The 25,526-nt window shown below is 43.4% G+C and overlaps 1 protein-coding gene across 4 annotated transcripts in view; it reads right to left on the reverse strand.

Annotated features, from left to right (window-relative positions):
• NIPAL3 (NIPA like domain containing 3) overlaps positions 1-25,526 on the reverse strand; it is a 27,794-nt gene continuing 2,268 nt past the window's right edge. For 3 of the 4 annotated variants that reach the window (XM_087728240.1, XM_087728239.1, XM_087728241.1), the window contains exons 2-12: positions 19,789-19,998; positions 16,943-17,011; positions 16,687-16,858; positions 15,607-15,666; positions 13,477-13,622; positions 8,362-8,458; positions 7,091-7,226; positions 6,192-6,280; positions 4,878-4,941; positions 4,207-4,301; positions 1-3,046 (exon numbers count right to left, since the gene is read on the reverse strand). In XM_087728240.1, coding sequence (XP_087584366.1) covers positions 2,868-3,046; positions 4,207-4,301; positions 4,878-4,941; positions 6,192-6,280; positions 7,091-7,226; positions 8,362-8,458; positions 13,477-13,622; positions 15,607-15,666; positions 16,687-16,858; positions 16,943-17,011; positions 19,789-19,881 — 1,200 coding nt within the window. In that variant the 5' untranslated portion in view covers positions 19,882-19,998 and the 3' untranslated portion in view covers positions 1-2,867. The remainder of the gene's footprint in view (positions 3,047-4,206; positions 4,302-4,877; positions 4,942-6,191; positions 6,281-7,090; positions 7,227-8,361; positions 8,459-13,476; positions 13,623-15,606; positions 15,667-16,686; positions 16,859-16,942; positions 17,012-19,788; positions 19,999-25,526) is intronic. The other variant, XM_087728242.1, reaches the window with a different exon arrangement.

The following is a 25,526-nucleotide window of genomic DNA, read 5'->3' on the forward strand; positions in this document are numbered from 1 at the left end:
TTTGTGTTATAAAGCTTTGTTTATTTACACACACCATGGTGAAGACAGTACACTCAGTCAACAGATATGGTTTGACATCCTAGAAATCAGTGAGACAAGAACATTGGTTAGCATTCTGAAAAGGACCTTGACTGTCTCCACAAGAAGAATTTAAGAGAAATTCCCAAACAATCTATGCTTGAAAAATGATTCCCAGATCAATAACCCAGGAAGTTTTCCCCCCCTTCCAATTATGATGAAATATTTGTTGGATATTAGGGAAGATGTAATGGCATGGGAAGAAATGTGATTTCCTACAGGTCCTCCAAAAAGATATCAAAGCAGTCATCAAAAAGAAAACTGAATATTTTGAAGAGAGGTGCTTTTCAAACTTGGGAATCTTAAGATGTGTGGCCTTCAACTCCCAGAATTCTCTAACCAGCTGGGGAATCCTGGGAGTTGAAGGCCATACATCTTCAAGCTGCCAAGGTTGAGAAACACTGCTTTATTTCATATTGTCCATGGATCGTCATGGATCTTAAGTGCAAATCACTCTGGCAAAGTGGGCCAAAATACCTGAGTATCCTCCATTCAGACTCCATAGGGCCATTGAAAACTGCAGCAAGGTTTACATTCATGTTAATTCTTCCACAAAACCAGGGTTAAAATCTATTCATTTCTACTGGCAACCACCAGAAACCTGAAAAGGATATGGTAAAGGTTCCCCTTGCACATATGTGTTAGTCGTTCCCGACTCTAGGGGGCAGTGCTCATCTCCTTTTCAAAGCCGAAGAGCCAGCACTGTCCAAAGATGTCTCCGTGGGCATGTGGAATGGCTAAATGCCAAAGGTGTATGGAGCGCTGTTACCTTCCCACCAAAGGTGGTCCTTATTTTTCTACTTGCATTTTTACATGCTTTCGAACTGCTTTGTTGGCAGAAGCTGGGACAAATAACGGGAGCTCACCCCGTTACACAGTGCTAGGGATTCGAACTGCTGACCTTTCTGATCGACAAGGTCAGCGTCTTAGCCACTGAGCTCTGAAACAGGTAGGGACGGTATTTTCTGAGATGCTTTTACATTTCCTAGTACACCCTACAACTGGGGATTTTCCAGTTGGTCATCCATCCTCAATGGATAGGTGGTCCATCCATTGAGGATGGTCAATGCATCAACCATCCATTGGGTCATCCATCCTCAATACAAACCACATCTAACAGAGCTTAGCTTTTTAAGATCAGCCAAGTTTGTCTAAGTGTTGTCATCTGCTGGGGAGCAGCAGAACCCTGATAAAGTACAAATTAAAAACAAAAATGTGCAGGAAATCAATGTCTATGCCTACGGGCACCAGAGATAGCAAAAAGAGGTTGCAGTATTGCAGACTGAAAGTTGAAGCACCAGGATATTTTCAAGTGCTCCTCCATTTAAATAATCCTTGCACATTTAAACATAAATATCACACACAGGAAAAGAAGGAAGGTGGTTTTGGTCACAACTCAATGACATCTGCAGAAGCTGTCTTTCTTTCTATTTGCAAGGAAGTATTTTTAATCCACACAAAAAGCATTCAATTGCAGTCTCCAACCATTACTATGAAACAAACGCAATTCATCCTGTATTACCCCAACTCGCTAAATAGGAAGACCCGGCCTAACGCAAAGGACATTACAATCAAAAATTCCATTTCCGGGACAATGATTAAAAGCACAAATGTTATGATTTCAAGATGGCGGTCTTTGGGTTAGTAGCAAAACACGTGTCCTCACATTCTCAACACCTGGGATTGCAGAACAACGTTGGACTCTTAACTAAATCATGGTGTGTTGATCTGAAAGGTACGAGTTCTCGCTGGTGAGATGCCTTCAATGGCATAGTCTTCATGAGGAAAAACGTCAACCTGTTGACGAAACTCTTTGACCAGGGGAACAAAATACTATCCTGTATCCTGCCTCCCAATTCTCAGGTTTGGGAGAACAAGATATAATAAGTAGAACAGAGGACATACTAGTGAACTGTATCAATGCATCTCTGGTTAGCCATGCCAACAAAAGAAGGGGAAATAATTAGTTTTCAGTATGGGGAATTCCTAATACTATGATGGCGAAACTATGGCATGTGTGCCGGAAGTGGCACGCAGAGCCATCTCTCCGGGAATGTGAGCTCTCGCCGGTTGCTCTTCTGGGTTCCAGCACGCTGGCCAGCTGGTCTTCACGCACATGGGAGCATCGTAAACCGGAAGAGCAGCTGCCTGGTGGGCATGTGCATGCCGGGAAGATAATATTCTGGTTTCTGGCGTGTACATGTACACAGGATAGCTGCTCTTCCAGTTTCCGGTGCTCCCACGTGCATGAAGAGCTCGTGTATGCATGCACATCAAAAACTGGAAGACCAGATGGCATACATGCACCAAAAATTGGAAGATCATCTTCCCAGCGTGGGCATGCGCACCGGGCGGCTGCTTTTCCGGTTTCCGGGACGTGCACGCGCACACTCTCATTTTGGCACTCGGTGCCAAAAAGGTTCGCCAACACTGCCCTAATACATATCTGTTGGAGAATGCTATTCTTCCAGTTTTTAAAAGACACACAATCCCTGGTTATCCCAAGGAAACCACTGCTTCTGTTATAACAGAGTGTCTGTAGTCACTTACGTACAGTCCATTTTTGCTACTCAAATGCCTTCTGTGTTTTCAATGTTGGAGCTGTTCGGATTCCAATGCAATTCAGCTTTGTATTTGCAGGTACGTGATCCTTAATCAGTATTTGTTTTTTAGAATTATTATGTGAGTTCATCCCTACTTCAGCTGCCTTCTGGGTTCAATGAGTGAAATAACAGAAAGGGAGGGGTAATAAATAGATAACCACACCAAAGCAATTCTCCAAAGAGCATTCACTCGCTTTTGCTGTGTGACTTGATCCGACAAGAAGCATGTTCTTCCTGGACAATGGTTAATGTAGCAGGAGTATAGATTTCGGAGATGCTATCATTGCTTTCCAGGGCACCGTAGGAAAAAGAAGTCTTCAGTTCAGGTTGAACTGCAGTTCCGTTGTCGTGCAGATTCTGCATGCCTGAAGGTCGAGGACAAAGGTGGAGGGTTTTGAAATGTAGGGGTTTGAAAACAGAGAAAAATTCAATTACTGTCTTTTTAACTTGTCACTTCTGTTAACCCAACCAAACTCTTAATTTCATCTTCAAAGGAGGACTGACTGGGGAATTCTGGGAGATGAAGTCCACCCATCTGAAAGCTACCAAGATTGAGAAACACTGTTCTAAATTTTTGATCCTAAAGCCTACATTCTGAGACTTTGCTAGTCTGGGAACCCGAGTTGCATCAAATTGGATGGCAGTAAGATTGGATTACTTAGGACGGTGTTTCTCAGCCTTGGACATTTGAAGACACAGAATTCCGCAAGTTGAAGTCTGCATGCCTTCAAGTGACCGAGGAACACTGTTATTGAAATATCCAAGATATGGACCCCTTTCTCAAGTTGGAATTCTACATTTGGTCCTCAGTGCCACATTTGCAATTCTAGGACTGAACTGGTATTTACATGATATAGTGTGTGAGATGGTCAACAAATATAATAAATCAATCAATAAAATTATATTATTATTCATTAAACATGAAACTCAGTCAACTGAACGTTTAAAAATGTGTCACAAGTACCATTGATATAAATACCATTATATCATCATCATCATCATCATCATCATCATCTCCACATTGAATGGGGACCATGTCTAAACCTTTGAGGTTTTTCAAGGTTCTTGAAAGGTGACTTAATGTTTTAATCTTCTACAAGACCTAAAGGAAATTTCTGCCCCTTCAATTTCTCCCTCAGTACTCCAAAATTAAATCTAAAATGGATGAAAATGGACTCTGAAAAATTACTTATTTAATACACTCATTTCTAGGCTGCCCATCTCAATACATGAGACTCTGGGCAGCTGTTAAATAGGAGAAAAACAGAATAAACCAGGCAAGCGATCAACATTAGAAATAACATAAACAGAAGCCAAGAACATTCATGACATTACATGTTCAATATAACCATGATCAAGATACGGGGTCTTCCATGTTGCTTAAATGCCCCGATTTTGTGCCCGACCTACAGCAAGTGGTACAACCAAATAATAAAGTGGGGTGAAGTGTTGGGATAGACTAATTTTCCCAAAAGCCTGTGAGTTTTTACCAGCTTATCAAAAAGGTACTAGATTTTAAGATTACCTGGCATGGCGTCCATGGAAATGTAAGGCTCAAAAAAGACGCACTTCCTCTTGTTTCTAGTGATCAAAAAGACACCTAAAAAGGCAATGAGGCATCTGAAAGAGATTTTAAGATAAAAGAAGTTTGAAACATATGCAAGAGAAAACGTGGCTGACAGCTAGAAGTCTTAGCTACACATTTGACCTCACAGAAAGTGAGACATCAGTCTACATCTATGGCATGCATGTCAGAAGTGGCATGCAGAGCCATCTCTCTGGGCATGCCAGCTGTCACCCATCGCTCTTCTGGATTCTGGCGCATTCATGTGCACCAGCCAGCTGATCTTTGTGTATGTGGAAGCGCTGGAAACCGGAAGAGCAGCTCCCTGGCGCGCATGCGTGCGCCGGGAAGCTGAGCTTCTGCTTTCCGGCACACCACTTGGTCTTCGTGTCCGCATGTGCACCAGAAACCAAAGACCAGGTGACCAGCACGCATGCTCTTCCAGTTTTGGCTGCTCCCCCGTGCGCATGCACACACTCCCGTTTTGGCACTTTCCTGTTTCTTCTGAGATAGAAGATGCTCAAATAGCCATTGTACATTAAAAAGAACAAACCTGCCAAGCAGAGAAAAAGGAAATGCGAGAGACACAGGGTACCCAAAGCCAACGAGTTGGATCTGTATTGTAAACTTACCCCAAGCAAAACAGACAAATATGGAGAACGTCCTCTGCTATAAAGTCCAAATAAAAAGTTGCACCTGAAAAAAAAGGAAGCCTTTTCAAATAGAAAAACAGTTTCTAAAGGGAGCCACAGAATCTTGTTATCGATGCAGGCGATTTCATTTTTAAGCATTAAAATATATATTTCAAGGTAAGCATTAGGTTGGGGATTCTCTCCCAGGGATGGGAAAGAAGGCAAAATCCATTTCAGGTTATTTGCTGATCAGCTCCTTTCATCATTTCCTCCCTCAAGTTTTATTTGTTTTATTTATATTCCATTTCCAGCAAACAGTTTGAGATCTGGGTTTTAAACAATCAAAATCCACGTATTTGTTATAATATTCATCACAATACTATTAATAATGTAACTATATATCAATACAATTACAATAGTACATAACATCTTCATCATCAAATTCTCTCCACATTAACATTTCCTCCCATGTCAAGAAATATTCTGTTTCTACTTCATCCCTAATAATGAGCGTTAATCTGTCCATTTCTGCACATTCTAATATTTTCTTAATTACACTCTCATCTGGTGGCATTTCATCATTTTCCCATTGTTGCACAAATACAATTCTAGCTGCAGTTAATATATGTAAGACCAGATACAGTCTTTTTGTTATGTTTTTCCGCTAGGATGCCCAACAAAAATATCCCAGGTTTCAAGTCAATATGCTGCTTTATCATCTTTTCCAACCAAGTAGGTATTTTCTTTCAAATTTTTTTGGGCTTTTGGGCAAGTCCACCACATGTGATAGTATGAGCCTGGTGATTGATTACATTTTCAACATTTAGCCGATCTGTTTTTATACATTTTGGCCAATCTTGCCGGTGCAAAGTACCATCTATAAAACATTTTTTACAAATTTTCTTTATATGCAGTTGACAAAGTCAGTTTAACATTTCTATCCCACAGTTTCTGACACTTATCTAGAATAGAATAGAATAACAGAATTGGAAGGGATCTTGGAGGTTCTCGAGTCCACTCCCCTGCTCAGGCAGGAAACCCTACACCACTTCAGACAAATGGTTATCCAACATCTTCTTAAAAACTTCCAGTGTTGGAGCATTCACAATCTCTGGAGGCAAGTTGTTCCCCACATTAATTGATCTGTCAGGAAATTTCTCCTTAGTTCTAAGTTGCTTATCTCCTTGGTTAGTTTCCACCCATTGCTTCTTGTCCTACTCTATCTATTTCTATTGCATATCCAAAGTTTTTGGCCTAGGCAATCACTGTCTCCTTAGCTCCTTTCATCATTTTAATGCACCGATATACACTTACCTGCTGTAATTCCTATCACAGTAGACAGGATATAACCCACACTGGCGATCTGGGATACATCATACAAGTGGGAAGCCTGGGTTAAAAACCTAGGAGAAAAATAAATACAGTGTGTGTGGGGGGGGGGGGAAATCAGACAACACTGCCCATAAATAAATAACAAAACATTTCAGGAAAAGCCAAAGATGTTTCAGCACAAAAAAAGGCAAACTTACAAATCATGAACCAAAACCAGGATCACCAGTCTGAGATTCAGCTGTTGATCTGAGTGGCAAAACAAGCAGATTTGCCGGGCAAAATTTCAGCTCATTCCAAAATGTCTAAGTAATGTTTTACAACCAGGGGTCCTTGGTGCTCTCTGAACTTGGATTTTTTTTGTAGATGCTTCATTACTCAAACTATATAACATCATCAGTGCTGCTGGTGTTGCCAAATCACTATGGCTATTACTGAGAATCTTGTGGTTGTTAATTGAATTGGGCATCCCCCACTGACTTTGCTTGAAAAAAAAGTCTCTTCTTATATATATAAAAAGGAAGGATGCTCTGCACCTTCATCTCTCTGAACACACTTCCAGCAATCCACGCAAGATGTAACGAGTGCGGGAAGCTGGCATTTAGCTGAGTGTTCCCAAATGACAAATCTCCCACCCACCCCCAAGTCTCTTTAGAACAGGAAATTATTCAAATTGTTACTAAAAGGCCCATCTCCGGGTCAGAAACAGCACGAAGAATCCAATTACCTTGTTTCCAGTGCTACCTGCCACACAGGCTCTATTTTTGATCTATAATTCATTTTAATTAAATTTGAATTACCTTGACATTTGGTGGCGAGCTGCGGGAAGAAAATACACATTTGGGGAGAAAGGAAGGGAGGGAGGAAACTGGGGCTCCACTTACTCTGCCTGAAAGGCTGTGGTCGCCACCATGCACACCACCATGATGTAGAAGATGGGGTAACCCAACTGCATGTTCCCCCGAATGGAAACTGCTATCATGCCCGCCACGGCTTTGACGGTAACAACAGTCATGGAACCTGGGGGGAAAAAAACACCAAGGTTAACAACCCTCGTTTTGCTCAAGAGCAACGACTAAGAACGGCAAGCGAAAACCAGTACAGGTAGTCCTTGAGTTATGGCCACAATGGAGGTCAAAATTTCTGTGGCTAAGTGAGATTCCTCTGGGGGAGCTTGGATCAGGATTTCTGGAAAATGAAATCAGAAAACATCTATAGTATTTTTCAGAGTATAAGACACACCTTTTTCCCTCAAAAAAGAGGGTGAAAATCTGGGTGCATCTTATACACCGAATACAGCATTTTTGGCCTCCCGAAAACCTGGCCCCTTTGCAAAAATGGCCATGCATAGCCTTTAGGAGGCTTCCAGAGTGCTCCTGGGGGCTGGGGAGGGCAAAAATGAGTGAACAACGGGCCGTTTTTTGCTCGTTTTTGACCCTGCCCATCCCCAGCCTCCTGGAGTACCCTATAAGCCTCCTAAAGGCTATGCATGCCCTTTTTTTTGACAAAAAACAAGCCCGTTTGTGCAAAAAAGCAGGCCGTTTTGGAGAGATCTGTAGAGTGCAAAAACTTTTTTTTTAATATGCCTCTTCAAAATCTTGGTGTGTCTTATATTCAGGTGCGTCTTATACTCTGAAAAATACGTAGGACAGGGCTCTCCAACCTTGGCAACGTTAAGCCTGGTGGACTTCGACTACCAGAATTCTGGGATTTGAAGTCCGCCAGGCTTAACGTTGCCAAGGTTGGAGAGAGCCCTGATCTAAGAAGGAACCACCTTTGGGAAAGCTGAACAGAGATTAAACCTCACGCCCAGACCGCAAACACGGACTTGCTTCTTTGCAAGAGCCGAGGTGGCGCAGTGGTTAGGGTGCAGCACTGCAGGCCACTTCAGCTGACTGCTATCTGCAGTTCAGCGGTTCTAATCTCACCGGCTCAAGGTTGACTCAGCCTTCTATCCTTCCGAGGTGGGTGAAATGAGGACCCAGACTGTGGGGGCGATATGCTGACTCTGTAAACCGCTTAGAGAGGGCTGAAAGCCCTATGAAGCGGTATATAAGTCTAACTGCTATTGCTATTGCTAATCGTAGGCCGAGGTTTTAACAATCCAACTTGTGAAACCGACCTCATGTAAAGAGGAAGAGGAGGAGAAACTTACCCAGGAGGGCTACCAGAAGCAGAATCACCACCACGTAGTTTGCTTTCCTCTCCTTGTAGAAATATAAAAGCAGGCAGAACAGAATGATCTCCACCAGCTGAAGAGAGAGAACAGAGAAATGACACTGGGTTAGAAATAAGGCTGGAATTCCAGGTTTCCCACCCACTCACCTTCTTGTCCTTGCAGGCTGAAGAGAGAGACACCTCCCCCTTTTGGAAATGAAGGAGCGGGGTCCCTCTTGCCTTAGTTCCCCAGAAATCTGGGAGCTGGAGTTTGCATTCCAAGGACAGGGAGTCCTCGAATTACAACTGTCAGGCCTTGAAGCCATCTTTTAGTTTGGACTTTCAGACCTGCCGCATTTAGTGCTGTGGGAAACTGGGATTATATGGTGTAGGGGAGAGATATAGTCAAAATATCGAGCCCTTGTGATCTCTAGGCTGGAATACTGCAATGTGCTCTACATGGGGCTGCCCTTGAAGAGCATCCGGCGACTTCAGCTAGTCCAGAATGCGGCCGCGTGAGTGATTGTGGGCGCACCACGGTTCGCCCACATAACACCGATCCTCCGTGAGCTGCGCTGGCTACTTGTTGATCTCCGGGTGCGCTTCAAGGTGCTACTCACCATTCATAAAGCTCTCCATGGTAGTGGATCTGACTATTTGAGAGACCGCCTGCTGCCAATTACCTCCCTTCGTCCCATCAGATCGCATAGAGTAGGCCTCCTCCGAATTCCATCCGCCAGCCAGTGCCGACTGGCGACTACGCGGAGGAGAGCCTTCTCAGTTGCAGCTCCGACGCTTTGGAACGATCTCCCCGTGGAGATTTGTACCCTCACCACCGTCCAGGCCTTCCGCACAGCCCTCAAGATCTGGCTATCCCGTCAGGCCTGGGGATAAGACCTGTACTTTGCCCCACCCGAATGCTGAATGAATGTTGTGTTTTATTGGTTTATTTTTTTTATTCACATTTTTTTCTTTCTTGTGTTTTGTCCTACACTCCCTTCCCATTAATTGTAAGCCGCCCTGAGTCCCCTCAGGGAAAAGGGCGGCCTATAAATTTAAATAAAATAAATAAATAAATAAAAATAACATTCCTTTCTCAGAGAGTCAAGGACATCTTGCCTTGTACCTTGAGGGGTGTGACTGGGAGGCATCTCCAATTGGGATGGTGCATGTGATGGACAGGTGGGTGCTGGGCAAGGGCTTGGACTTTCTTTTGGGTGGGGAAAACCTGGAAACTTTCAGATTCGGGTTTTCCCAGATGTGCCAATATGACATCTCTAATAAAATAGAACTTTGAGGAACTTTGAGCCTTGGATTCTTATTGCGTTGCGGGTGTTACTTGGAACTCTGACAACAATCTTATTGGAAGATGCCTATTAGGGTCACAAGTTCGAATGGTGGTAAAATGACTTTACATTTTTGTGACAGACATTAAGTGAACATGGTGGTCCTAAGTGTAAACCATTGTTCACCATGGGGTGGAAGTGCCCGTATTTAGCAAAACTGCAGACAAAAGGCGCTCATGTGACTACAGGCCACTGCAAATGCCGTAAATACAGGTAGTCCTCAACTTACGACCACAATTGAGCCCCAGATTTATGTTGCTAAGTGAGGTAGTTGTTAAGTGAATTTTGCTCCATTTTACAACCTTTCTTGCCACAGTTGCTAAGTTAGTAACACGGTTGTTAAGTGAATCGGGCTTCCCTGTTGACTCTGCTTCTTAAAAGGTCACTAAAGACGTTGACATGACCCCCTCCCCGACAATGCAACCGTCATAATATGAGTCAGTGGCCAAGCATCTGAATTTTTATCGCATCTGAATTTTTATCACATGGCCATAGGGATGCTGCAACGGTGATAAGTGCGAAAAAACGGTCATAAGTCACTTTTTTTCACTGATGTTGTAACTTTGAATGGTCACTAAATGAACTGTTGTAAGTCTAGGACTACCTGTACATGTTGCCAAGTGCCCAAAATGCAGTCACGTGACTGTGGAGACTGTTCAAAGTTAAAACCTACCTGAAAAAAGAGGACTTATGATCCAGCTCTGAAGGGGGAATTCCCCCAATGACCATTAGGACTTCAGATCTGGGTCATAAGTCCCCCTTTTCAAATAGGCCATAACTTTGAACAATTACTATATGTAACAGCTTAAAGATAAAGGTTCCCTTGCACATATGTGCTAGTCATTCCTGACTCTAGGGGGCGGTGCTCATCTCTGTTCCAAAGCCGAAGAGCTAGCGCTATCCGAAGATGTCTCTGTGGTCCTGTGGTCGGCATGACTAAACGCCGAAGGCACACAGAACACTGTTACCTTCCCACCAGTGGTGGGATTCAAATAATTTAACAACCGGTTCTCTGCCCTAATGACCACCTGGGTAGGCGTGGCTCAGTGGTCATGTGACTGGGTGGGCGTGACCAACTCAATGTCGATGGGCGCTTCGCCTTAGATGTTACAATGTACTAAGGGTTAACTGGAGAGGCAGTTTCTATAAGCAGGGCAATAAAGATGAGGCTAGAAACAACACCAGAGTGTTTCCTTCCTGCCTTCCTTACAGGATTCGCCCTGTAAAGTGGTGGGGGGGAACAAAAGGAGATTTCTTCCAATAACCGGTTCTCCCAACTGCTTAGAAAATTAACGATCGGTTCTCCCGAATAGGTGAGAACTGGCTGAATCCCACCACTGCTTCCCACCAAAGGTGGTTCCTATTTTTCTACTTGCATTTTTACATGCTTTTGAGCTGCTAGGTTGGCAGAAGTTGGGACAGGTAATGGGAGCTCACTCTGTTATGTGGCGTTAGGGATTCAAACTGCCGAACTGCCAAGCTTTCTGATCGACATGCTCAGCGTCTTAGACACTGAACCACCATGTGTCCCTTGTAATACCTTAGGAGAACTGAATCAAAGATTAGGTTTCACAAGTTGCACTAAGCATGGCTGGCTGAGGAATTCTGGGAGTTGACATTCACAAGTCTTAAAGTTGCCAAGATTGGACCCCACTGGCTTAGGTGGAATGCAGGTTTTTTTAATCTATTTGTTAAAAACTGATCCTGCCTCTTCTACGAGAACTCAGGGCCACACAGACAACACTCCCTGCGTCAACCTTCACCCACCAAAACAGGACAACGAAATAGTCTGGGTTGAAGGGAAAGGATGGGCCCAGAGCCACCCAGGGAGCTCTCATGGCCGAGAGTTGCTTTGAACCTGGGTGCCAGCCCACATGGAACCTTATGCGATTGTTGCCCTGAAACAGAGGAAGTGAGGAGCATGTCTGGGCAGGAATTGCTGTTTTCACCATCTTGCTCACAAACAAACAAACAGAACCCTGTAGCAAACATAATCCTGTAAGCTATTAGGCAGTGCCTCAGCTCCTGAGCAATTATTATTTTAAGTATATGCTTATAACCGTGTGTAATTATTATTTTAATTACATTATCATCTTGTGTAATTGTTATTTTAGCATTATATACTTTGTTTACGGAGGTTTGATTACATTGAGGTTTGGTTAAAACTGTTTACGCAAAATGGAGGATCATACACATTTTAAAAATAAATCAGCAAAATCAGGCCTATTTGCTAAGCTTCTTTTTTCTTCATTTTTGGCTGTTTTGCTCAGAAAGTGAATAGCCTCCCCACTAAACCAGCTTCTCTCAATAACACAAGACCTGATCCTCTGTAGTTTGTAAACCCTAGATTATTACAATGAGTTGGCCAACTTGGCTTGTTTAGCACACAAGAGCCGGGCTGTCAAACTTCCAGTCCATGGGCCAGGTGCATCACGTGCTGGCCATGCCCGGTCAGGTGAAGGTGGGGGGGAAGTCCTGATATTCACATGATGCCGCCATGACGACGTGAGTTTGACACCCCTGCATTAGCGCTACCGGTAAAATAACCCAAGAGCTTATGTTTAAAGACAACCATCTAGGCTGGATATGGAGTAAGGATAGCAATAGCCATAGAACTTAGACTTATATACCGCTTCACAGTGCTTTACAGCCCTGTGTAAGCGGTTTACAGAGTCAGCATACTGCCCCCAACGATCTGGGTCCTCATTTTACCAAGCGCAGAAGGATGGGAGGCTGAGTCAACCTTGGGCCGCTCAGGATTATCTAGAGAGTAAGGACATCTAGGGATCGAGAGGTGGTATTCAGCCAGTTCTGACAGGTTCTAGAGAACCTGTAGCAAAAATTTTGAGAGTGGGGAGGGAATGGAGATTTTGCAGTATTCTTCCCCTGCCATGCCCACAGAACTGGTAGTAAAAAAATTTGAATCGTACCACTGTTAAATCATGATGTTTCCTAATTGGTTTGACTTAATGCAATGTATTAATACATCATTGTGATTTGCAAATCATGGCTTATGGCAAGGGGGCAGTCAACTCTTTGATGCCTAAGAAACACTCAAAAGAAACCTGGAGCATTGTTGGGAAGGTTGTTTGTTTCCTTAAAGAATTGGGGCAGATTCTTGATTATTTTTAATGACAGTCATCCTGTTTCAGAATTTATCTTTCTGAAGATAAGAAACCTGGTTTTTTTGCCAGCACCAGACTGCATACAGCTCTGAGACTGCCCATCCGTGCTTTATGGATCAACTTGATATATTACAATTTATTGTTTCCAAGCATGATTTGATTGCTTATTTGTGCTAAGTGTTGTACCTTATGATTCTTGACAAATATATCTTTTCTTTTTATGTACACTGAGACATATGCACCAAAGACAAATTCCTTGTGTGTCCAATCACACTTGGCTAAAAAGAATTCTATCCTATCCTATCCTATCCCTATCCCTATTCTATGAACTCAGCTTTCATGACCCACTCAACAAACCAGTTAAAAGTAAAGCATTAGATCAGCATTTTTCAAGCTTGACAACTGTAAGATGTGTGGAAGCCTGCTCCCAAATTCCCCAGGCAGCCAGCAAGTCTGAGAATCAAAAGCCCACGCCTCTTCAAGTTGTCAAGATTTGAGAAAGCCCGATCTAGATCAAGGAAGCAACATAAAATAACCACAGAGTAAGCAAAAAAATAAATCACTTATTGGCTTAGGCCTCTAAATGAAATGAAGCTAAAGAGGAAGATCACAGATTAGACATGATTAAATGCATCACTTTACCATGTACAGAAGGAATGGCCAGCTGACCAAGTGCTTTCTGATGTTCTCCCCTGTCATGACTTCGTGATTGTTCGGCCCAAAAGTGATTAGCAGGTATGTCCCAACAATGGCTAAGGCGCAGCCTATGAAGGACAAAACATAACGCCCTTTGGCAGGATGAAGACAGGAAAAGCTGTGTTAGTGCATTAGTTTGGAGGCCTACAGCAGCTCTCTGAGTTATACACATGCATAGTTACAAAAATGAGACGGAGAAGGTAGCACCGGGTACCCCTTTAGATGGCTTGGAATCAGGGGTGAAATTCAGCAGGTTCTGATAGGTTCTGGAGAACTGGTAGCAGACATTTCGAGTGGTTTGGAGAACTGGTAGTGGAAATTTTGAGTTCAGATAACTGGCAAATGCCACTTTTGGCTGGCCCCAGAGTCGGGTGGGAATGGGGATTTTGCAGTATCCTTCCCCTGGAGGAGGAGGGAATGGAGATTTTGCAGTATCTTTCCCCCAGGAGTGGGGAGGGAATGGAGATTTTGCAGTATCCTTCCCCTGCTATGCCCACAGAACCAGTAGTAAAAAAAAATTGAATTAAACCACTGCTTGGAATACAACTCCATGCTGGGAATAACCACACTTGCACGGCAGGTAGAGCTAAGCAAGAGCTGGCTGATTTAAAGTGGGCATCCTATTTTTTCCTGACAAATAAAGAGACTTAGAAATGACAGACACAGGACAGGGAAATATCTTAAAATTAACACCATGTAAGAAGAGGGACAGGTAGCCCTCAACTTATGACCACTTTTTGCCTTACATTTCCATTCCTGAACAGCACAGTTATTGAGTTTTACCCCATTTAACAACCTTTCTTGCCACAGCTGTTAAGTGACTCACTTCAGTGGTTACTGTATTTTTGTAGTATACAATGCATTTCCATCCTCCCCCAAAAGAGGCTGAAAATTTGGGTGTGTCTTATACTCCGAATGTAGCTTTCTTGAAGCTTTTTTTCAGCCCTAATGAGGCTATAATGAGGGAAGGGAACTTCTGTGCTTCGCCTGCTTTTCTCATTGCTGCTCCCTCCTACGATCAGCTGTGCTTTTGAAGCTGTTTTTTATCCCCAACCAGGAGATAAAAAGTGCGTGCATGCACGCTCAAAACCAGCAAACGTATGTGCTGAAGCTGACCAGGCTAAGGGCGCTAGCCAGATGAATACCTGGTAGGTGGAATTCCCCCCCCCCCCGCAAATTTTCCTCCCCAAAAACTAAGATGCATCTTATACTCTGGTGCATCTTATACGCCGAAAAAACAGTAGTAAAACAATTGTTAACTTCCTCGTTGAATTTGCTTATCAGAAGGTCGCAAAACGGGATCATCCCGGGGCAATGCAACGTGGCTGAATTTTGATCGAGTGACCATACAACGATCGTTAAGTTCAAAAAACTGTCCTATGTCACTGTTTTCAGTGTTGCTGTAACTACAATCAGTCACTAAGCAAATGGTTGTAACTTGAGGGCTACCTGTGTCTTATAATTAAAGCAATTAGCAAAAACAGAAACAAAAAGGAAAAAGGAAGAAGGAATGCAACCCAGGGATCTGGATGTAAATTAACAGGGACAGTCCTATCCACTTTTCTTCTGGACATCCAAGATGAGAAACCAAATAAGCAGGGGTTATATTTACTTACTTTCCCTACCGGTTCGCAAATGTGATCAAGCACACCATGCATGCACTCAGCCTTCGGCGCATGCGCTTTGATGACGTGCGTGGCTTGCATGCATGCACGTGGCTTGGAAGCGTGCCAAAATAGGACAACATAGAACCAGGACGGTTTCCACTACTGGCGAACCGGTCCAAACTGAATACCACCTCTGCAATTAACCCTCCAACCCACCTTTCTGAAATAATGAAAAAGTAGCCAGCTCCCTCCAAGCCGGTCCTAACAAATTAGCAGGTACAAAAAAAGCTACAAATAATAATAATTGCAATTTTGAGAGAGAGAGAGAGAGAGAGAGAGAGAGAGAGAGAGAGAGAGAGAGAGAGAGGGAGGGAGGGAGGGAGGGAGGGAGGGAGAGGGAGAGGGGGAGAGAGAGAGAGATGGATGTGCTGAAGACGGGCAGTTCTGAAAAATGCATCCAGCCACTTACTCATGAAGTCTTTAGGTTTCCATTTTTCCCGGATGAATATGACTCCAATGATTGCACTTGCTGAATGAGAAAATACAAGCAATGAGATTTGCCAATGCTAGAGACAGTTTAAGCTGGGGTAAGCAGGTATTTTCACTTGTGGAAATGTTTGATTGAATATAAGGATTCCACTCCCCTTTTATTTTTGAATAAATCAGCATAATTGGAGAACATCTGGCTTAAATATCAAAGCTATCTGGATCTGGGAGGATGTAAGACTATGGATCTTGCTAGCATCTTGAAGATTTGCTACATGTCCCCTAACCTTGCTTACATAGGAGGCAATTTTATATGGATTGTCAACTATTTCAGTTTTTGAGATATTTCTGATATTAGAAATATCAATAAAGGAGAATATTTGTAGCTCAGGGCTGAAATGAGGGGTCTTTGATGCTCTCTGAGCTTGCTTGTTTTCTTGCAGATGTTTGGGCTTAACTGTGGTCGTAAGTCAAGGACTACCTGTATTTATTATTTGTTTTAATTGTCAGTCACTTAAGAGTCATAAATGTTAAACGGGTGGCTAGATACCGTATTTTTCAGAGTATAAGACGCACCAAGATTTTGAAGAGGCAAATTTTAAAAAAAGTTTTTGCACTCTGCAGACATTCCAAAAACAGCCCGTTTTTCGTGAAAACGGGCCTGTTTTTTGTCCAAAAAAGGCATGCATAGCCTTTAGGCTGCTTATAGAGTGGTCACTGGGGCTGGGAGGGGGAAAACAAGCAAAAATCAGCCCGTTTATCGCTCATTTGTGCCATTCCCCAGCCCCCAGGAGCACTCTGGAAGCCTCCTAAAGGCTATGCACAGCCATTTTTGCAAAAGGGGTGAGGTTTCGGGAGGCAAGAAATTATGTATTCAGTATATAAGAAGCACCCAGATTTTCACCCTCTTTTTTGAGGGAAAAAGGTGCGTCTTCTACTCTGAAAAATACGGTAAATTGAATTAACCGAATAAGCAAATAAAATGAAAGTCCTATCAGCACTGATGTCCTTGGTTTCCTAGCCTGCTCTGCCATGAAGTGCTGACATGTATTGAGGGACTTACCTATGACAGAGACGGCCCCCAGAGGCACTATCAGAGACAGGGGTGCAAAAGCATAGGCGGAGAAGACCCCCAATTCTCCCAGGCAGAGAAGGAACAAACCGCACCACCATGTCTTGGTCCTAAAATAAGCCTTTGTCTCTTTGCAACTCACCAACCGGATATGACTGTATTTCTAAAAGGAAGAGGAAGGAGAATGAAAATATTTGTTGGGGTTTCTCTGGCTCTGGAATCCTTTTTTCCCCTTCTCTCAGCTCACCTGGAGGTTGAGAGCAATGCTGATCGTCAGGTGCCCAAAAATAGCCAGCAAGGCACCAATCAGATTTTCCTGCAAAGGAAAAAGTACAGGTATTAATCTTTGCAGCTTATTTTGTGAATGCAAGACGGACCTAGAGGTAGTCCTTGACTTACAACCTTTCATTTAACAATGGATTGCACATTATAATGGCATTGAAAGGAGGGACTTATCACCAGCCCTCAGACTTATGATATTTAGATAAAAGCCCTGTGTTGTGTTTCGCCAGCAGTCAGCGGAGCTGGCAGCAGATTTGGACAGTGAGGAGGTTAGGGAGGAACATGGGCCAGGCCTGGAGTCTGGGGAAGGCTCTGATGAGGGCTCTGTGTCAGAGGCAGAGAGGAGGCCAGAGCCGTATGCCAGTTATCAGCTGCCTTCAGTCGGACATCAGTGAGGCAGATGAACAGCTGGAGCCTGTTCCCAGTGTGCGCATGCACAGAGTTGCTGGACAAGTGGAAGAGCTAAAGAACAGGGGTCGACTTTGGAGTGAAGCCACAGGTGGACGATGAGTGGCCCCTCCCAGGAGGAATAAAAGAGGAGCAATAGGGGAGTGGAGTTTGCAGGAGACAATTAGTTCACTTACTGTATATACTCAAGTATAAGCCGAGTTTTTCAGCCCACTTTTTGGGCTGAAAAAAGCCGCCTCGGCTTATACTCGAGTCAGTGAAAAATTTGCCCAAAATGGAGGAGAAAAAGGGGTGGGGCCATGCCGCTGGGTGACGCTCGTGAATGGCCCGGCGCCCCTGTGAGTTTCCCCTCCCTCTTTGTCAGTTTGCGGCGCAGCGCGCACCGCACCATCCCCCCTCCTCACATTCTAATGTAATGCAGGCCTGTCTTACAATTCCCCTTCCAAGGTGGCGCAGTGGTTAAATGCAGCACTGCAGGCTACTGCTAGATCAGCAGTTCAGCGGTTCAAATCTTGACCCGCTCAGGGTTGACTCAGCCTTCCATCCTTCCGAGGTGGGTAAAATGAGGACCCAGATTGTTGGGGGCAATATGCTGACTCTCTGTAAACCGCTTAGAGAGGGCTGAAAGCCCTATGAAGCGGTATATAAGTCTACTGCTATTGCTATTGCTATTCTTCCCCCTCCTGCTGCTCTGCAACGATGTCCCACCTCCTCCTTGTTATGGCAAGCAGCCACATAGCGATGTCCCACCTCCTCTGGTACAATGATCCAATGATAGGAATCACTGTGCCGTGTGTCATAGGAGGCGGGACATCGCTTCCGCGGCTGCACGGGACATCATCATCACAGCGGGACATCATCATCATGAGGTGAGTGAAGTATTTCATTGAATACATCGCTAGTTTATTGTTTTTCTTTGAAATAAATATTCAAAAACATTATTGGTATCTATTTTTATTTTTGAAATTTACCGGTAGCTGCTGCATTTCCCACCCTAGGCTTATACTCGAGTCAATAACTTTTCCAGTTTTTTGTGGTAATATTAGGTGCCTCGGCTTATATTCGGGTCGGCCTATACTCGAGTATATATGGTAATTGGTTTGTGACTCTCAAAGGCTCCTTGCCAGGTTTTGCAGATATCGGCCTGTCAGCTCTCCAAGCAACATAAGGTCTGTGACTGTCAATCCTCCCTCGAAAGACTTTGCTGGATGTGAGCGAGCAGAATTCACAGTAAATTAATAAAAGGGTTTTTTGTCAGAGCAAGGAGTTTGCTTTATGCTCTTGGGAAGCCTCGGTCAGAACACTTTGCAAGGAGCATATATTTGTCCAGGCAAACATAAAATCCATGTCTGCTTTCTCCAAACTGATGCTCTCAAAAGATACATTGAATGGGCCTAAACCGAATTCATCCCCAAGTTGAACACTACAAAGGTCCCTGTATGAAGAGGAATCTGGTCCATTGCAATTCCAAACTCATTTGTGCAAGAATTTTAAGGCCGAAAGCACCCCTGGACAGGTCATCCTTGACTTACAACCATTCAGGAATGATTTATGACCGGTCTGATTGTTGCAATGCCACCACAGTCAAATGATCAAAGGTTTGGATACTTGACAGCCAGCATGTATTTCTGACAGTTGCTGCGTCTCAGGATTGTGTGATCACCATTTGCAACCTTCCCAGCTTTTCTTCCAACAAGCAAAATCAATGGGAGAAGTGGATGCGCTTAACAACCGTGTGATTCACTTAACAACCGTACTAGTGATTCTCTTAACACCTGGGGCATAAAAAGTCATAAAATCAGGCACGTCTCACTTGCTTTCTGACCTTCCAAAACGTTATTGGAGGTTATTTGGCAATGTTATAACATTATCAGAAAGGCAGCTCAGAAAAGCAATTCTACAGGAAAATCAGAATTATATTTTATTGAGCTTGGCTATAATAACCACATTTGTTTGAACAGTACCTCCCCTTCTTACGCTGCAGTTAATAGGGGAGTGACTGCTTGAGCCACTTCTGAATGCAGAGAGTTGTGTACTCAAATTTACAACCTCTTTTGCCCTGGTTGTCAAAAAGAATCACTGCAGTTCTTAAGTGAGACATGCAAGACTGTGTTTATGTATTTATATGGTCACCTGTTTCATAATCATAGTCCTTTCTCCAGCCACTGGTCCCCAAGTCCATGTTTCTGAGCTACCCTTTATATTTTTGGAGCACTTTATTCATACAGTTTTAGTTTTTTAAATATATATATATATAATAAACCCGCCCAGAGTTAACCTATGGTAAGATGGGTAGCCCATAAATTTAATAAATATTAAAAATATATATTTTCCTCATTTTGTGCTACCTCGGAGCACTCTGGTGAATCTCGGAAATTAAAACTTTAGGATGAAAGACATTACCTTGTAAGAGAAGGCATCCTCGTGGGCTGTCAGAGGGACTGGCTGGGTCACCAGCTGTTCTAGTTGCAAGCTGGGGCTGTTCGCTTTCTCCATTTTAGGTTATCTGTACATTTCCAGTGTTTAAGCTCAGCACCACTTTAAATCCAGGAGGTGGCCAGACGGTCTCCCCAGTTCCTTCCCCATCTGCCTCCTCTGGAGTATAGCTGTAATCTGAATGAGCATAGAAAGCAGATTGATTGTTTACTGCTCTCCTGAGTAAAGTTAAACAGAAGAGGAGAAACCAGAGGACGTATACTGGAGGGAGGGATAGAGGAAGGGAGAAGGATAGAGAGGGAGAGAATAGAATAGAATAGAAAAAATAGATTGTAGAATAGAACAGAATAATAATAGAATCGGGATGGTGAACTTATGGCACACCTGCCACAGGTGGCACATGGAGCCATTTGTCAGGGCACGCGAGGCGTTGCCCTGTCAGCTGGCCAGTGCACATGCACGCGCTGGCCAGTTGAGTTCAGCCTTTTTTAAAGCCATTTTCGCCTTCCCCAGGCTCCAGAGGCTTTATAGAAGCCTGGGGAGGGCGAAAAGAGTCTTCCCACCCTGGAGGCCCTCTGGAGGCTTCAGGACCTTCCCTGAAGCCTCCGGAGTGCAAAAAACTGGCAAACAGGAAGTTCAGGAATGGACTTCCAGTTTGCTTGTAGGGTCGGTTTAAGCCCTCCAGAGGCTTCAGGGACCTTCAGGAGGCTTCCCTGAAACCTCTGGAGGACTAAAAACCACCCTACAGGGTCCTTTTTAGTCCTCCTGAGGCTTCAGGGAAGCCTCCTGAAGCCTCTGGAGGGCCTCTGGGGGGGGGGAAGGCTTTTTTCACCCTCCCCAAGCTCCTATAAAGCCTCTGGAGCCTGGGGAGGGTGAAAAAAGCATGCAAAAATGGGGGGTGGTCGCACCTCTTATGCGCGCAGGAGCACTGGGGGGGGTTCGCGCATTGCATTATTGGTGTGGCACACCAGCGCACGACCCCCTCTGCGTTCCCCCCCTTATGGCACGCGAGCCAAAAAAGGTTCGCCATAGTTGGAGTAGAATAATAGAATAGAATAGAAAAGAATAGAACAGAACAGAATTCTTTATTGGCCAAGTGTGATTTGATACACAAGGAATTTGTCTTTGCATATGCTCTCAGTGTTCATAAGGAGAATAAAAATACATTCATCAAAAATAATAAGAAAGGTTAAGGCATTCTGGATAAAAATATGGTGGGTTATGCAAAATATCTTTAAAAGAAGGATAAAGTTTACTCCTCAGTTATTTTTACTAGGTATATGTACGGATTTTACAGTGGTAGAGACTAACTTGATTCTGCACCTAATAACGGCAGCAAGACTGTTGGTGGCGCAATACTGGAAGAAGGAAGACTTGCCTACAATCCAAGAATGGACATTGAAAGTCACAAACTTAGCCGAGATGGCTAAAATATCGCCATATCTTAAAGATCACTCAAATGAGAGATATAAACAAGACTGGAAAAAATGGATTGACTATATACAAAATAAATACGGGACCAAGAAATTCCAGTTAGCCTATGCTTAAGATCAGAAATGATTTAAATTGTTTAAAATTAGTTCAGCAAGAAGAAGCTAAGCTCAATGTAGAATGTCATTAATTTATTTATTTCTTTTTCTTTTTTTCAATAGATTTTAGACTGTGTTTGTTAAAAATCCATACCGTGTACGGGGGGGGGGAGGAGGGGGGTAGGGGGGTGGAGGGAGGGAGGGGCACAAAGACAAAAAAAATTGTACTTCAATGTTTTAATGATTGACGAATGATGAATTATTTGTGTTTTAAAAGAAATAAAACCTTTGAAAAAAAATATGAAAACAAAAATAATAAGGCAAAACACTTATTGAAAGACAAGGTTATTAATAAGCTATCAAATTATACTAGGAAACAAAACAATATAAATTTTAAAGATACAAGCAACATGGTTATAGTCATAAGTGGGAATAGATAGGCACTAGGAAGAAAGAGAATAATAATAGTAATATAGTCTTAGTAGATAATTTGACAGTGGTGATTATTTGTTTAGCAGAGTGATGGCATTCGGGGAAAAACTGTCCTTGTGTCTAGCTGTTTTGGTGTGCAGTGTCCTATGAAGTCGTTTTGAGGACTGAAGTCGAAACAATTTATGGCCGGTCACTTTTTTCAGTGCTGTTGTAACTTTGAATAATCACTAAACAAACAGTTGTAACTTGAGGATTGACTACCTGTATCTTGCTGTCGCCTTTATAGCGTGAGAAACTAGGGAAGGTCTCTTCTGCGCGTACTTGCTCTGTTCATTATGTAGCCCTGTCCCATGCTGCCTCATATCTGACCATTCCCTAGGCATCATCTCTTTGCTGTCTCCCCCCCCCCCCCCCCGGCCCTATCTCACTCACACATATGTTTAAATGAAAATATGCTTTTAGCAGCCATGGATGCCAGAGGGAAGTTGTGTCTTCTCTTTATCTTTCACCATAGCTCTTTCTCAATTTTAGCAATGCAACAGGTGTGGACTGCAAGATAAACAGGTGTTTGGTCCTTCCCTGGAGCTTCAGTTGCTACCTTGTAATCCCACTAGATCAAAGCAGCACTGTGCACACTCCTATTAAACATCCTCTTTCAAAGGTTACGCTTGTCTCTAATTGTCTCTGTAAGGCTGTCCAGAGTTACTCTGTGGTAAGATAGGTGGAGATCCTGAAGAGAAGGAAGGACTCCTTGGAGAAGAGCCTGATGCTAGGAAAGATGGAGGGCAAAAGAAGAAGGGAAGGACAGAGAATGAGGTGGCTGGATGGAGTCACTGAAGCAGTCGGCGTGAGATTAAATGGATTCCGGAGGATGGTAGAGGACAGGAAGGCCTGGAGGAACATTGTCCATGAGGTTGTGATGGGTCAGTCACGACTTCACAACCAACAACAAGATAGGTGGCCAATAAATTTAATAAAATAACAATAAAATAAAAAATAAAACAAAGAATAAAACAAAACAAAAAAATAAAAAAATAAAAAAATAAAAATAAATAAAAATAAAATAAAAATATTGCTGAACTGCAACTTTCATTATAGGTGGTCCTCAACTTATGACTATAATTTGGATCAGAAAATTCACTGTTAAGCAGTATGGTCATTAAATGAGACATCACCTCGACTGCACCTGATTTTAAAAACTTTTTTGTCCTGGTCATTAAGTAAATCATCCTGCCCCTAAGCAAGGGGCACACGATCACCATTTGTAACATTCCCTTCTCCACCAACCGACTTTATCAAAAACTGGCCGGGAAGATCACAAATGACCATCACCGGATCGTAAGACATGGCAACTCTCATAAATGTGAGTTGGTTGTCAAGTGTCAACTATGTGACTCTGTGGGTTGTTGTAACTTTGAGGACTGGTTGTAAATCACATTTTCTAGCAGTCTTGTAACTTTGAACCATCGTTTAACCCAGGGTCCCCTGATCTTTTGGGCACCAGGGACTGTTTCTGTAGAAATAGGTTTTTCCACAGATGGGAGGGGGCATGGATTCACGTGATACCTCCTCCTGCGCAGTGGTGAAATTCAATTTTTTTTACTACCAGTTCTGTGGCCGTGGCTTGGTGGGCGTGGCAGGGGAAGGATACTGCAAAATCCCCATTCCCATTACACTCCTGAGGGAAGGATATTGCAAAATCTCCATTCCCTCCCCACTCCTGAGGAAGGATACTGCAAAATCTCCATTCCCTCACGACTCCTGGGGAAGGATACTGCAAAATCTCCATTCCCTCCGCACTCCTGGGGAAGGAAACTGCAAAATCTCCCTTCCCTCCCAACTCCTGGGGAAGGATACTGCAAAATCTCCATTCCCTCCAAATTCCCGGGGAAGGATACTGCAAAATCTCCATTCCCTCCCCACTCCTGGGGGAAGGATACTGCAAAATCTCCATTCCCTCCCCACTCTGGGGCCAGCCAGAGGTGATATTTGCCTGTTCTCTGAACTACTCAAAATTTCCACTACCAGTTGTCCAGAACCTGTCAGAACATGCTGAATGGGGGCTTCACTTGTTTGTGCGGCCCAGTTTCTGGCATGCTGCGGCTCAGTGCCAGTCCACAGACCAGGAGTTGGGGACCCCCTGGTTTAACCAATGGTCATAAGTCAAGGAATATCTGTACTGCTCACCACAGGCATGCTTCGAGAGAAGAAGGCCAGGACAAATTAAGTGCGGAGAAAGAGAGATCTTCTCTCAAAGAACCAGGGGAGAAAAAATGTGGAAAACATGTTTTTTTTTTTTCTTCTCTTGAAGCCACTGTTGGAAAAATAATGTCCATCTGGGTTCAGTTCCAAGTGGGGAGAAAGACACTGGAAAAATGGTGTCTGCTTGGAAAGATGGTTTTAATGGTGGACAGGACCACATGGGTTTTTTTGGTACTGGAGGGAAAAGGGCACATGGGTGAGAGAGAGATATAGATAGAGAGTTATACCCTCTGTTGGGCTTTGAATTTGAGCTTGTATTCTGATTGGTTGTCAGACTCCCATGGGGCCATGCAGGGGCAACTCTGTAGGCTGTCCTGAGTCCCAGGCTTGGTTGACTCTTGCTGGGTGAAGATGCAATGAAAGGGCTTTGAGATTCCTAGTATGGCTCTGCCTGAAGGAGGTAGATCTTTGTTATGTAGAATAGACTGGCCCAGGCCTTAAGATGGGGGAGGGGGAGTTTCTACCTTCCGTTCATGGGAAATATTCTGCCCTTTTAAAATTTCCTAAAATATTTCATTTTTCTAGGAGAGGGATGGGTGCTAACTTCCTACGCCACCCAATTCAGTTTCCACCTCAATTTCCCTTTGCAAGGGCAAGAATTTAAGCCAGCCAACTAACCCAGGATCATAAAAGTAGTGTTAGGATTTTAGTATAACCAGCACAGATCAAATCCTAAGGACTTGAAATCCTATGGGTAAACCGGGGTCTCTAGAGTGGCTGAATCTTATCCATCTGTACAGTGATTGGAGTCAGAAGCTTCCAGCTTCCGTTCTTGGCATCTACCTTGTCTAGAACGCACTGGTTAAACCAGAAGAGGAGATGGTTGAGAAGATTGCATCGCTATCTCGAAACTTCCACAGAGTGGTCATGCTAAAAACAGAGATTTGTTTGTTTTGCTCCAGAGGACAGTCCCAGGGTCAGGAGACAAAAACAGTAGGGAAACAGGTTTTGGAGACAAACATCTTAAGAGTAAACATAATTTGGTAAGAACAGGTGTGTTTTTCTTGTCTGGAGGTGCTTAGGCAGCAGCATACAGATAGTCCTTGACTTATGATCACAATTGAGACTCTAATTTCTGTTGCTAAGTGAGTCATTTGTTAAGTGAAATTTGCCCCATGTTGTGGCCGTTTTTGCCACACTTGTTAAATGAATCACTGTGGTTCTTAAGTTAGTAACATTTCATGGTCCCAATTTTGCCAATTTTTGAATGATTTCCAGCAAAAATAACCGGTAAGAATACATTGATTTGCTTAACATCAGAGTTAGATTCAGATAGTGGTTATTGTTCACTTAATGACAACACTTATTTAATGACCACAGCAAAAAAGTCATAAAATCCCATCCAGTCATGTAGGTGCCTTGACTTATGTCCGTTATGATTTACGGTGGAAATTCCAGACTCTATTACAATCATAAATTAGGATACCTGTATGTGTTTACTTATTTCTAAAATTTATTAACAAATAAAAGACCAAGAGAAAA

This window comes from Thamnophis sirtalis, unplaced genomic scaffold (assembly GCF_051295495.1).
Source record: "Thamnophis sirtalis isolate CommonGarterSnake01/CBP01778 unplaced genomic scaffold, rThaSir2_p1.2 scaffold_13, whole genome shotgun sequence".
NCBI classification, from domain to species: domain Eukaryota; kingdom Metazoa; phylum Chordata; class Lepidosauria; order Squamata; family Natricidae; genus Thamnophis; species Thamnophis sirtalis.